Source organism: Etheostoma spectabile, chromosome 16, assembly GCF_008692095.1.
Source record: "Etheostoma spectabile isolate EspeVRDwgs_2016 chromosome 16, UIUC_Espe_1.0, whole genome shotgun sequence".
Classification (NCBI taxonomy): domain Eukaryota; kingdom Metazoa; phylum Chordata; class Actinopteri; order Perciformes; family Percidae; genus Etheostoma; species Etheostoma spectabile.
In genome coordinates this window covers 16201104-16216132 of record NC_045748.1, presented here as the reverse complement: position 1 = coordinate 16216132, position 15029 = coordinate 16201104, and the positions used below count along the sequence as shown (strand labels likewise).

General features: G+C 39.5%; 1 protein-coding gene across 1 annotated transcript in view; it reads right to left on the bottom strand.

Annotated features, from left to right (window-relative positions):
• Window positions 1-13041: 13041 nt before the first annotated feature.
• The window catches only part of smad7 (SMAD family member 7), a gene marked incomplete at its 5' end in the record, with an annotated part of 17470 nt that continues 15482 nt past the window's right edge, over window positions 13042-15029 (bottom strand). Inside the window, 1 exon segment of the mRNA XM_032539965.1 lies at window positions 13042-13945. Coding sequence (XP_032395856.1) covers window positions 13407-13945 — 539 coding nt within the window. The 3' untranslated portion in view covers window positions 13042-13406.

Genomic DNA, 15029 nt, shown 5'->3' with positions numbered 1-15029 from the left:
CCCAAGGGTGTTGTATTTGTGCAAGATAGACTAGTGTATGTAGGAGGGGGCTGAGAATGACGATACTGCGAGTCTCCCTTTTTTTCTGTTGTGGGTCATCTGTTTGGAGATCCCTGCACGTCCCCATATCCATCTTCACATTGCCCAGATAGACCCTGGACCCGTTCTTCTGTGATCAAAAGGGTAATTCATTATATGAACAGGATTTGCTGTGTGTGTGCCGGTTTGGAGTAAGGGACTAAATCAAGCTGGGAGTGGTCCAGTAAATTGAGTGTTTTTTCATCGACACCACTTACTAATCTCATTCTTTTCTGCCTCTGCTGTTTAAATTTTCATGCACTGTATTTGAGACGTTAATCGGCTCTAGAGGTTTGTTCTCATCTAGTGTCATACTATGCTCTTACTATCTCTGTGTTTCTTTCTTTCTTTGTTACATATAGATTTCATCTACCCATACCTTTTTGTTCTCTGTCCACAGTCTTTTCCCTTTTCACTCTTCACTGGATTACAGTTAGTTATATAGATAGTTATAATTATGAAAGCAATCCCATCCTTATTTGGATGTTGTCTCTATGGCCATAGCTCAAATGTCTGTTTGTGGCTATGGACCTTTGAGAGCGAACTCCTAAACCCACACACACAGACTCAAACACAAGAGACACTGTACAATGCCATCCATTGTGGAGTGAACCTCAAAAAGCATGCTGGCAACGCCCACCACTGCTCAAAGACTCTAAAGTCACGCACAATGAAGGGAAGTGGATCATGGTGGTTCACAATGCTGATGCTAAACAAGTACAATGTTTATCATGTTAATCACATTAACTAAAACTAACTAACTAAACTAAGAAAAGTGTTGGAAGAAGTGAAATTACAATGTATTAATGCCGCTAGATAAGACAGGACATCACCAAATTTATTACAATTCATCCTGAGGGGGACATGAACTTCTTGTACCAAATCTCATGGTTATCGATCAAATAAATGTTGAAACATCTCAAACAAAACCACAAATGTGGAGGAAAAGTCAGGTTCACTAGAATACATCATCTGGAAACCATGAATATCGGTACAAACTGTTGTGCCAATGCATCTGGTAAATGTTGAGACATTTATCTGGATATGTGAAAACTATGACCCGCACACTTCTACTTGCTTTTTAAAATATAGATCTATAGCCTAATCAAAAAATGATGAAATTACATTGAATTGACACTGGAACTGTGTCTTGTGTGTACAGCTACAGCTTATGCTACTACATGGTTGCCATCATCCATCACCACCTCCTGTATTTTCCCCCCAGACTTAACATGGGCCACTGTCACATACTTCAGACAACAAAGATTTGCCATATTAGGTCAACAAGGAAAACTCAGACATTCAAAACAATCTCTGAACATCTGGACCCAAATGATGTCAAGATTATGTTCATCACAAAACACAGAATGTGATTGGATTGTCATTTTCATCTATTTGTCAAGTGAGTAATTAAGTTATTGATTTACATCAGTACAACAACTTTTCTTGAAGTAATGTTTTGACAGGGCTCTGCTTGTTTGCCATTTTACTTGGAGTCAGACCAGAGGATCAATATCAATTTTATATTTGTGCATTCAGTTTAGACAGAAAAAGGTCTGAGACAAGCCTAGGTTTGCTCATAGAGTTGAAGCAGCAGAAGTGCCTTCCAAAGCTCAGTTTTCATCTCTGGATTTTCTACTCAATTGTACTTCAGTTGATGTAAAATACTATTTGATTGTGTTAAGATTTTGCTTTTACAATAGATCTATGTATTTATCTTATTTGGCTTTCCAATAAAAAGTCTTACTTTCCTGCATTAAGTTGCAGTGGCAGAAAGCTAGAATTAAAAACATTTTCTCAGGCTCTTTGCAGAAGGAGATCTACACATCATCACGCGTACAAAGCTTGTCAGCACACTTCTCTCTCCGTCTGTGATTGTTCTCAATAACCCGTGTTGCCCAGATGAATGAGTGGCAGGTACTGGATGAAAGCCAGCATCTGCTTCACTTCAGCTAAAAGTCTCTCTCCGACACTTCATTCACTACCATTTAATATCAGGCATCGCTACACAAACTAAAGAGTGACGTGTAATAGAAAGAAAATTGTTTAAGATGAAAGAGCATTCAGTTGGTCACGTATTAGCTCCATCAAGTGTGAACAAGGCAATCTAGAGTGAGGCATTTGTCAATATGCTGTTCAAAAGAATACAAAAAAACTTTAAGACTGTTTTGAAAAGCATCTTCAGATTCTGATTCAGTCACATGTATTTAGAACAATGATCCCAGAAGACAATGATCAAATCTTGAACTAAATCTACCAATCTATCAATGCAAAACCTGCAGTAAAGCACTGGTTGCCTTAGATACGGTACAGTTATACAGACGCACAACATTACAAAAAATGATCACGAATGAAAACCCTGTTAATCTTTAGCCCACTCCCAATTCATTCCAACTAAATCAAAACTTTTCAGTCAATAACAGTCTTTGCCTGGTGGTCATTTTTTCCCCTCGCTATCTTGATCTTCTTTCTGCCAGTTTGTCTCTATCGGCCTCAGTGTGTTTGTTTGGCCAGTATGACATGGAAGTACGTCAGCGTTGTTGGCTAATGCTTAGAAAAAGGCAACAGGAAGAGACCACTCAGAGAGAAAGGGAGACAGGAGGGGAGGTGAAGGTGAGATGTGAAGGAGACAGGGGGGAGACTGAGAGGTGATGCCCATGGATGACTTATACATCTTAAAGAGTTTAGTTTTGTGTTTAGAGTGCTCCTTTAAGCCCCATATCCATTGCTCTGAACTGAATTTAACAAAAAAACTAAACAGAAGATGTGTGTGACTAAATGTCTTAAAGGGTTGGTTCACCGAAGTACCGCTTTGGACGGAATATAAGATTGACCCTCCCTTTTCAAACACCTATTTTTGAAAAACAAAGACATTTTGAAGATACAAAACACAAAGTAACCATGTTTAGAATGTTTCCCTGAGATACTATAAGTCCAAGGAGAAGAGAGTCTTCATCCTTAAGGTCTTATCTCTTTGAAAACATTTTTTTGAAATGACCTAGGCCTACTTCCATGCTGACTAAATCTAATATATATATATATATATATATATATAAAATGGACTTGAAGAAACTCACAAGTCAGGCAACATTTAGTCTACAAACAGCCCATAATGCAACACTCACTGTAGGAGCCAATCTTGCACCAGTACATTCTCCATTCAAAAATAAAATATGAAATGTTGTTGTGAATGTAAAATGACTTAGTCTTTTAATATATTTTCATATTTTATTTCCATAACAATTATTTATCCATGACAATACGTGATAGAAATCTGTCTCTGAGATTTCTGCCACCACCCCAATACAATGAAGCTGAATGGAATGTCAGTGTCACGCTTGAAGCATTGAAATATTTAATCTAAAAATTCAATAGCAAACACATTCCCCCCCAAAACGGTGTTATTGTAACTTTGGATAATGCACAGAAATCAGAAACAGTTTTCTAAGGAAAACTCTTTGTTTCCAGTAAAGAAAAAAAAAGTACCTCCATTGAAAACCCTTTGCAGCAAGGTCTGTGGATTTTCTAAAGTATCAAGGACAGTTTCTGGGGGAAAAAAGTTGCCTTTGAATTTTTTAAATGTTAAGTGTCAATAAGGTGAGCGCCTCGAAAGAAAATCTCTCCATTGTCACAAGTTGGTTGCAGAATGCTAAACTCACCTCATGCCTAGAAACCATAAAGGTAAGTCCGTATTGTCGACATAATGGTGATGAGTCAGCAGCACAAGAGAAACCGGATCTTTACCAAGCTTTCAGTCAAGTGTTAAGGATGAATAGACAGCAGTTTCTGTGCTACTTGTGTTCTTCTGGCATTGAGCGAGGAGATCATTAGAGTAAAAGCTGAAGTTTTAGTGGTCTCTGCATTAATCCCAGGATGTTCATTCTTTCTCTCTCTCTTTTTGTATCTCCTCTTTCTCCTTCCTGGATCAGCACTCTTGCTTTGATCTTGTTCTTCACATAACAAGGCCCCAGGGTCTACTAGACAGTAGAAAAAGTTCAAACTTCAGTGTGTGTCTGAGCACGCACTCACACACATATGTGTATAGTATACATACTTAAAGTAATATCTTCTTGCTTGTGTCAGACACTCACCGAATTTTCCCTCAGGGATTAATTCTTCTCAAGGTTTTTTTTTTTTCCTTAAATGCTCACTCCACTTTTATTAGTGGTCTATTAGTGATGCTGCTTGGTGAAATCTTTTTCTTCAATTCAGTGGATGCTTGATTGCTTTATAAAAATGGAATTCTAACTTGCCATTGCAGAAGGTAATAAATGTAATGCCAATATGTTTCCTTACATTAACTTTAGAAAATTATCCATTATATGTGGCCAGGTTGACCCAGTTGGTAAAGTGGGCGCACATTTACATAGACGTTTTTGCGTCGACGCAGAGGTCCAAGATTTGAGTCCGACCTGTGACAATTTCCTGCATGTCTTCCCCCTCTCTCTCACCTTACTCACCTAGCTGTCCTGTCCATTAAAGATGGAAAAGCCCCAAAAAATTAAAATAAAAAAATTTGCGGCAGAATCGATAATTAAGTTATTCTGTATTTTTCCTAATTTTCATTCCTTGTTTGCCATAATGAGCACATTTTATAACAGATTTTTCTCGGCTAAATAAATATCATTTCAGGATTGGGAGAGGTTTAATATTGGGGGATGTCGATTAAAGCTACAATGTTTTTTTTGTTTTTTAAATGAATAACGAGGAGACGCGTAGAAACATGGAAAGTTGCAAAACAAGCACAGTATGTTCTCTTGTATTTAGAGCTAGTACTATTTCTGGTCAGATTTTGTGTTTCTCTTTGCTAGTGTAAACGACATCATACACCCCATCTTGTTTGTATCTCTCTCTCTGGTCAGACAGGATGTTTTGAGGAGGAAGACAGCAGGGTCACGGTCTGAATCAGAAACTATGATAAAGATCAACCATTTCCTTTGCATCATCTGTGTGTGTGTGTGTGTGTGTGTGTGTGTGTGTGTGTGTGTGTGTGTGTGTGTGTGTGTGTGTGTGCGTGCGTGCTCGCTTGCATGCTACGTGCGTGTGTGTGTGTCCTCCTCTATCATAGCCCAAATGTTTCTCTTGCAAAAGGCTTACTACTGATCTATAAAGCAGGAAGTGGTAGGCTACTTTGTCTAAATGTGATGTAGGAAAGCATTACAAAGTGTTATGAACTAGCACATTTTAAGGCATTTTTCTGACAAAGCATATGAGTCGTTAGATTTAGGGCTGCAACTAATGATTATTTCAATTAGCAATAATCTGCTGCTATTTTCTAGACAAACTGATTATCATGTCGCAAAGGGTCATTTACACAAAGTTTAACTAGAGAGACACAAGATTCAGGAACTTCTGTCTGTAAGGTAGACCGACAATGAAATCGTCAGACAAATTCATGAGACTCGGCTGTTTATGACCAATTTACGATCCAGATTGCGGTGTAATCCGCGTCATGTCCTGCCTCCTGCACGCTCCACCCAGGCGCCACCCCTCACCTAAACCAAATGGAGTATTTCCAGTAGGTGAGAATGTGTCTGACACAGACAATCTCCTGATGTGTGCTACATGTGAGAAAGGCAAACTCCGGACAACGTCAGGACCTGATTCTCCAGACATTGTCTAGAGTTCATTTGAGTAGTATCAATTCAACCACATGTGCACTTCAGGGGCATTAAACCCCCATACACAAACAAGGACAAGCAGAAGTTTGATTTTTGGAGTGAGGGTGATCGGCCGGACACTAGGGCCAGGTTTGGGTTAAAGGAGGGGGGAGGTATTAAGGCCCCAGCCAAAGTGTCTCCTGCAGGAGGTGGTGTGTCAGCATGGAGGGATTCCCGCTCCTCTGAAGTCTGGCAGTATCTGGTTACTCCTGTAGGTCTGCCATGATTACCCTCCACTCACATTCCACAGCGCTCATTTACTCCAATCCACAGGAATCTTACAAAGTCTGTACTACACACAGAACAAATACACACAGACACACACAAACACCGGGACCAACAAACAGATCCGTTAAACCGACTTTTAACTCAAAACATTCATCTCAAATTACCACATTTGTTGCCCCCACTTCTTCAAATTTTCTCTTCTTTTTCTCCATGTCACAAACTCTTTGTCAATCAAAAAATGCAACACAACTGATGCTGTTATCGACGTATTTTTTCCCATGACAATAATTTCGATACTTTTTATGAAACTAAAATGTGACTTTTTTCACAAGACATTTTCACCTCAAGCAATGTGTGCTTTCATTTCATTTTTATACATTTTCAATAAAGAGCCTTAATAGTTCCCGTTTTGTCTGTTACCTTAGTTTTTAATTATTTTAAAATAACAAAAATAAGGACTTTTGAATTACAAAAAAAGATATCGCCTTCAATATTTCAGCCTATTTACAGTTCAAACCTTGCGAATTAACTATGATGACAAAAAAAAAACTAATCACAAAAAAATATTGTTCATTTATCTCTATCGAGGTAAAATGTGCAATTAATAGTGATTTGGATTTTAGGTCATATCGTGCAGCCCTACTTGAGAGTTCAAAAAACATGTTGCCGCTGTAGTGCTAACCTGGTTGTAAAATGGCAGAAATGCTGTAATCCACATGGAGGCGTTTGTCACCTCACACCAAACTGTGGAGGGAGCAGCGGTAATGTGGTGGTTTAGCCCTCGACCTCGTCTGTTACCCTCCGGCTGGAAGGAATGCTGTTACAGACGGCCGACTAGGCGCCCAATCAGCTGCTCATATGGCTGCATGTTGCAAAGTTCTGCTGTGAAACTGCGTCAGGATGCTATGTACTTTCACAGAGAGCATCCAGTTTATGCGTTTGTACAGATATCCGTTTGCTCATGTATGTGAATAGAATCAAAGTATCTCTGTCGCATCCCGCCTTGTGTCCCCAACCGTGGCTACAACATCGTATTTGAGAGTCTTGTTGTCTCCACACACCGTTTCTTTCCTTTGAAAATGAATTTCCAAGTGCTTTATTTAAGTCAGCTCTCTGTCAGTGAGTCTGACATCAGCATCGTTCCTCTGTGGGGTTTTTGGCCTCTGGGAAGAAGGCCCCAAAGGACAGAGGACAGTGCAATTCATAATCAAGAGGAAAGCAAGGAAATGGCTTTTCTTGTGTAACGTAATTGAAAAAGAAAAGCGAAAGGATATTGTAGTCATCTTGAGCTTGTCTCATGCCGATATTGCACCTATCAATCATATTTCATAGGGTATGTTCTGTGTGTTCACTGACATTTCTCTTGATTTATCATAGTAATAATATGCGCATACAGTTGTGTATAAATATACAAAAAGAGGAGGGGCAACGAAGAGAGAGAGCTGTATGTGATGATTTAAAGTGATGTGATGTGTGTGGAGGGGTGTTGACTGTAGAATATATAAAGTAAGAGGGTCTATGGAAGAATATGGACATCCAAACATTATCTTTTTATCAAAATGCATCTAAAAACAAATCTGCTGCCAGATTTGAACCAGTAAAACCTACAGAGGGAAAGTATTTTTTTTCTTAATTTGGATTATTGATTAGTAAAATATTTGGCCTTATTGAAATAAAGATTACATTATTTACATCCATTAAAAAGACAGCTTCTGATAAAACTTACATTTTCAAACATTTTTGAGATGGAAGGGGTTGTTTACATATTGGGTTCACATATGACAGCTCTACAGACTTCAAAGTCAATATTGTGAATGCTATAGTTATTAACAATTAATAATGACAATTAGATGTTGTATGAGGTCTCATCCTCGAAGTGGGAGGGGGGGTTAAATCTGATAAACATTTAACATTTGATGAAGAAAGAAAGCATGTTTTGTTTCTTTCAGCAGAGACATATATAAGGTTTGTGGTGCCTAAATCTAAACAGGCACAGATTATCCACATTACAGTCTAGACTGAAATGTCTACTTTTACGACGTAATTTGGCAATTCTGTCCCATGTACAGTATGTCAGTTTTTGACTGACATACATGCTGCATAATATATGCATGAAATCCTTTTTTTTTAAAGCCACTAAAAGGCAAGCGATTGAATGATTAGTTGATTGATAGACAGAAAAAGATTTGGCAACTGTTCTGATAATTTATTGTTTAAGTCATTTTTCAACACTCTAGTACCAGCTTCTCAGGCTGAAGGATTTGCTGCTTTTCTTTGTCTTTGGGGCTTGGACTGTCGGACAAAACGAGCAATCTGGCACTTCCATTGGCGGAAACTCTAACCTTGTTACCAGCTCAACACAATTTAAGCTTGAAACTTTGAAGTTGCAAGACATAAGAAACAAAAACCTGCAGCGACCCAAAACACTGAGCCCATTCTAAATTCTTTTCGGCAGTTAGATGAGGTTAATATTCAGATAAAATTTAGAATTAACTATTTTGTCTCAAGTCACTGTCAATCTTTACAAAGGGTGTGACCAAATCATGTGCTGGTGCGACCAACTGAGGAACTTGGTAGCGCCAGTGCTAGAAAAGTTAGTCTGAAGCCCTGAACATAATCTCGAATTACAACTGCAAAGAGTGCACAGACAGAGAAGCAGTATTGTGCGTGACTGTTCCAAGAAAAAGATCAATATTGGCTCAAAAGTCCTTGAAACATTTTTCTAATGACAATCAGCGAGCTGTATTCTTTCCACTGTCAGCTAATTCTGATGACAGTGGATAATATAACAGTATAATATGACAGTTTTTTAACCGCAATGCAGTTTTGTTACTGACCACCTATAAACTTACTACTACTACCAATAACTTTGAAATAAGAGGGTCAATTATTTGCAGCAGAGATCAAAGACAGTCTAACATACCTACTTTGTGCATGCACATACGTTTCAGCCACTGATTATGTGTATATATTGTGTTTGATTTTTTTCTGTGATTCATTGAGGTTAGGAAAAACATGGCTGCAGGCCATACTGGGGCTAAATAAGCATGAGAATGCCAGAAGTGACTGTCCCCTTCTCTAAACCCCCAACCGACACATCTAGCCAGTAAATAAATACGGCTAGACTGTCCCCACCCCACCACCTCAACAACCTCTCATCCTGGGCCCCGGCCCCCCTCCTGCTGGGAGCAGGCAGATAGACAGACTGTCTTATCTCTCCCCCAGGGAGGAGGAAGAGGGGGATGGGGGGACTGGCTTTGTGTCTACCGGCACGGACAAGGACTTTGTGCACCATCCCTACATGCGCGTATGAAGGCACATGTGCAGAAATACATGGACATATACACACATATTTATATACACACACACACACACACACTCTCTCTCTCTGTGCGTATATATATATATATATACATATATATATATATATATATATATATATATATATACATACACATACATACATACATACACACACACACACACGCAAATAATAAACGGCACATAGCCTGCAAATGCAAGGACAACCATACAGAACCCTTTGATTTATATATAGTTCATATAAAGGATGTCTCAAACAATTTTAAGTTTAAGACTTTAAGATGACTAACATTCCAGACAAGTTTACATTGCATTATTTAAACAATCAACGGATGTTTACATCAGAGTCAATGTCAGATGACTGTCATTAGAAAAAAAAATATTCCTGAAGTGAAAAGGTCAGGGCATAACCACACACAAAGAATAGGCCAAAGCAACCCCCCACTAACCCCACGTAAGCGTGCTTGTAAGGCCGCACCACAACCCCGTTCACCCGCTCATCTTTTCTATTTTCACACTTCACTGGGACATGTCTGCAAATACAATTGCTTCAGCATGGCAAGAGGGCATGAGACGGGAGGCTCCAGGTTGCAGCCATACTTTTTTAGTTTACCTATAATCTGCATTTATTTTTAAGTATTTAAAAAAAGTAAGTAATTTATTCATTAGCATTATAGTTGACGTGAGCTTTTACTTTGAAAAGTAAGAGAGATATTGTTTATATAGTATTTTATTCCAGATGCGAGCTTTTATTTTGAAAAGTAGAAACTTGGGATGGCAGAAGGATTTTTTTTTGTTTGCCTATAATCTGCATTTATTTTATGGATGGACATATATTTTTAAGTATTTCATTGATAGACGATGCAAGCTTATTTTATTCCAGATGCGGGCTTTTCTTTTGAAAAGTGGAAGCTCGAGGATGGCACCAGACGGGACATTTTATAGGCTTTCTATGGACGGCATGACACGGGACGCTCCAGGCCGCAGCCATACACTCTTGGCAATGCAGGCAACAACAGACACTCACAGACAGACAGGAAGGGTGGAAGGTTAATTGACTCCTTACTTGACGCCGAAGCCCATTCTCCTTTCTCCTGTCTTTCCTGGATGTGAAGTGGTCAATATCCAGTGCACGTGTTGCTGGGATGCATTTTGTTTGGTTGTAGAGAGAACTCCTCATACCCTTCCTTAACACTGGAAAAGTAGCCTAGCCAACTTAGCTAATGATAACAAGTAGCCTAGCCTAACTGTTGCTAAAGTTTAAAATCTAACGGTAGTTTGGTGTGAGGCCTGAGAGCGGCATTAGAGTTAATTTCATTCTTTTCCAGCGACCTTAAAATACGTTAATAGCGTGAACGCATCTGACTTTCTGTTTTTAATCAAAGGATGCCAACGTCACCTGGTTGCTTCACATCGTCAGAGTGTCATACCCCCTTTTCACCACACAAAGTGAATAACATGTGCCAGCCGCTACACTCCAGAGGGGCGCTGTTTTACCAAATTGTGGAAACACAATTAAAAGACACCACAACGAAATAAAAAGAATATCAATATATACTGTATGTTTTTGTGAGAATTACAACGATATTTAGTTTAAATAACAAAGGAGTCTTAGATCCAGATAGAAAATACCACTGCAAAGGGGGGCTTGAGAAGGACTTTAGCCAGGATTACAGAAATAAAAGTTAACTTTTCATTAAGCTACTTCTCATATTTTATTAATTCAGTTGAGTGTTAAATTATACTTTTTGTAAATGAAGGTTAAAACTATGCTTCAAGTCCTTCACCCAGCCATGTAAGCTAGAACCTTTATTTATTTATTATTATATAGTCAAGTTTGAACATACTCAAGTGTTTTTCTTAGAAGCTGCTCACTCAGACAGCTTTCTTGTGTAATACTTGTTTGTGCTGACTAGAGACGCTGGTGAAATCTGTAATAGTTATGAAATTGTTGCCGGCCAGAATCAGGGTCACCCTGTCTGAGGGAAGTCATGGGTATTACGCCATTCCTCTCCCTCACTCACACACACACAACACACACACACACACTCACACACACACACACACAAAAAAGCTTCGAGCAGCTTTAGTTGTATTAACAGGGTTAGGGATTAATATTGTGAGGGCATGCGGCCATAAGTTTAAAGTGCATGATGTCAAGGAATAGGGCGTACCCCCCTGGTGGGCTGTATTCTAATGGTTTTTGGTATAAGTAACTTTTTTCTCAACAAAGTTTTCATTTCGCAATGTATGCACTGGGCACAGTTATTAATAATGAAACAAAAGCGAAAGAATATAAATATGTATTCTTGGACAAGCGTTTACACAGGGAGACTTTCAACAGTTGGCTACAAATATTTGTTGTATTATTTATCACTGTGGATTTGTGTTTATTATTCTAAGTCTGCATTAGATGAGTCTGCTAACACCATACACATATTTAAGTGTTACATATTGTCTTTTTCAGTAATTAATCAATTTTTAACTCTTTCGTAAGAAGGGTTAAAGGGACAGGGAGGAAGTGCACATACATGCTCCATTTCAGTCCTGCCACCACCACTGGGTCTCTGTCACTAAATACAGTGCTGCTCATAAGTTTATCAACCCATGCTAAAGTTGACTAAAAAGAGAAATAAAAGAATCATCTTTTGGAAATTGATCTTAATTCCTCAATTAAAAGAAATAGGAAAGATCGAACCTTTATGGACCCCAATTTTCATTGTACCTTTCACCATACCTACATACTGTCTTGGTTTTATTTCAGTTGGTAATAGCTGATTTGATTTGCATTGAGAGATGATTTTATGGAATGCCAATCTATAGGTAGGGTGAATGGTATGTGACTTGTGAGCACCACTGTGTGTTGTTTTATCTCTAATATTCCTATTAAAATTAAGGTTTTCCAAATGACTGTGGAACAGAGCGGAGGATTGGGATTGGATGGCGTGAAAAGTGGGTCTTGTGAATTTAGGTCTTTGAGACAGCGTGCATGGGTAAATCAGGCTTACAGTAATAATCCTCTTCACAGAAACCCATCTGACTAGCAACAGGACGCAGCCCAGACGGACACATGCACATACACACACAAACATACAGAAAGGTTTTGTTAAAAGGAAATGTATTTTGTTTTGTCTTGTTTTTAGAAATACAATAGGTCATAAATAGGCCATCGTCTCTAATCGCGTAGGCCATTCATCGGATATCTAAGATGTTAAAATGAACTTGTAATATTTTAGCATGTGTTTATCTCCTCATGTGTGGCACCCAATTCCTTCCTTTTGTTTTTATCAGACATTAAAAAAGAGAGCTCATCCAGGAAGCTGGACCCTCTGTAGACTTTATTGGTTCCTGAAATTTGTCATTACTGCTTCCTGGCCATGATGTCATCAGTCGGTTAATGACAGAGAGGAAGAGGGACATTCGTCCAAAAATAACTCAGAAAAAACAAGACAATTTTAAAAGGCATAATGAGCCTGTAACGACAGGGACAATGAGTTATGACTCTGTCACAGTCTGACTCACTTTTACAAACCACAACATGACATCAAAGTCTTTCAGTGGCACAATGCTAAGCCAATGTTGACTTTGGTAAGAATGAAAGATAATATTCTTCACCAAAATTAAATCAAAAGGTTTTTTAGAGATTTTCATTTTGGATTATGCAAAAAACCCAAAGAAAAACATTAAAAAAATACCTGAATGAAACCGCCACAAACCCCAAGATATAACAGACTGGGAAAGAAAGGTTATTTGTATTTTTAATTTTTATTTTGGCATTTCTTTGTTTCGCATTTATATTAAGCAAAGTGCATCTTATTTTCTTTTTCTCATCAACACATTGCACAATACATAAATAATGATGCATATAAAACGTCTTCATATTTACAATTAATAATATATTTATATATAACATAAAATACATTTTTCGCTTCTTATTTAATTTAATTAAATCTTAGTCATTTATTAAACAAGGTCCGTCAGAATTTTATACTTTCTTCTTCTCTCAAAACGTTCTTTTCTCTGTTTGAACCTCTGGAACAAAAAAAGGAAAAGTGGGTGTAGTCTGTTTGTGAGGTGGGGCAGAAGAGGCGAAGGGGGTGAAGAAGAGGAAAGCTGCTGCTATCGGGTGTTGAAGATGACTTCCAACCAACATGGGCAGCTACTGATGAACTGTCTGGTGTAGCACTGTCCCCAGCCTTTCACAAAGCTTATCTGCACCGTGAAACCTGTGCGAGGCTGCTGCGTGAACTCGTGGTCGTTCGGCCTCTGAAGGCTGCCGGCTTTGTCATAGTCAAAAGCTTTGATGGAGAAACCGGGGAACACCTTGTGCACCAGCAGTGTGCGCGAGTCCGGGTTGTCCAGTGTGGCCGACTTAATGAAGATGGGGTAGCAGCTGCGGTTGTAGACCCACACCCCGTCTGGCTCACGTGTCAGCTGGATGCCATAGCCGATCTTGGCCCGCACCATCTGCACCAGCTGGGACTTGTTGTCGGAGCAGAGCTGGCCCAGACAGAAGCCGTTCCCCTGAGGTAGATCATAGAAGATGTCCAGAGAGGGCTCCTGGACTGAGTAGAGGCGCCCAACACGTGTCTTTTCCTCCCAGTATGCCACCACGCACCAATGGGCCCGATCGCCAGACTCCTGCAACGCTAGGGAATCTGAAGGAAACATAGAGAGGAGGAGATGGTTAGACCTGTGGGAAGCTGCAAAAGAAATACATGATGATACTGAAACATTAGACAGTAAAATACAAAGATCAAGAAGTAAAAAAAATGAGAGAAGGAGGAGGAAATAAAGATGAGGCTTTCGAATAAAAATCATAGACCACACTGAACGACTCAAACATCGCCATTTCTTTAAACTTCTTCCTTATCCCTGGTATCTGGTAATTAGAGAAACTAAACTGTCCTACGTAATATTTACCACACAGGAAAACCATGTTGGAATTTCTGGACTTCAGACAAGATAACTCAGAGATGCTGGCAGGCAAGTGTCCACACGCAGTACAATATTTGTCTAAGCATTAAATGCTTATCTTCTGTCTGGCTCGCTGTATTTTTGTTGCGGCGTGGCCAACAATGTGGTGACGTCAACCGACAGTCCTGATCATCTCTCTACAGCAACATGCTTCGCCCTGCTGGAGGAAATGATAGACTAAATCTTTGATTTCATGCTCAAATGCACAAGGCCGCAGTAACTGAGCACAAGTAACTCACACATAAACACATAAACCATTCCCTGTCTACGGTGAAGCACAGGGTGTTTAGCTGACGAGCAAGGCAGGCCGTTAACCCTCAAACTCTGGTGTCTGAATCGTTGACAAGCCAGGCCCCTCCAGTCTAAAGTTTCCCCTGAGCGTAAAAGAAGTGTTGCATTGGCCATGCTCCAGTTTCCAAGCCCCCTCCCTCTCCCGTCTCCCTTTAGTGTGCCTCCTGTGCCGTCCCTCTCCCCCTTCATATCTCTATTCCACAGAAATCTGGCTCCCAGCTACTCCCAGCTAAAAAAGTGGGAGCCAGTCAGGCGCAAGGGAAATAGAGGGAGACAGAGAGAGCGCAAGAGGAAAGAAAGAGGGGGCGGGTTGGGGAAGAGAAGGAATGCTTTTCACATATTTTGACTGTTACTTTTGCAACTTTGCTTCCTCTCCTGATTAAGCGTCTCTTGTGCTTTTAGGGTCATCACCTATCAACTGCTCAACAATCTGTTATGCTTCCTCTCATCTAACATACACACACACACACACAC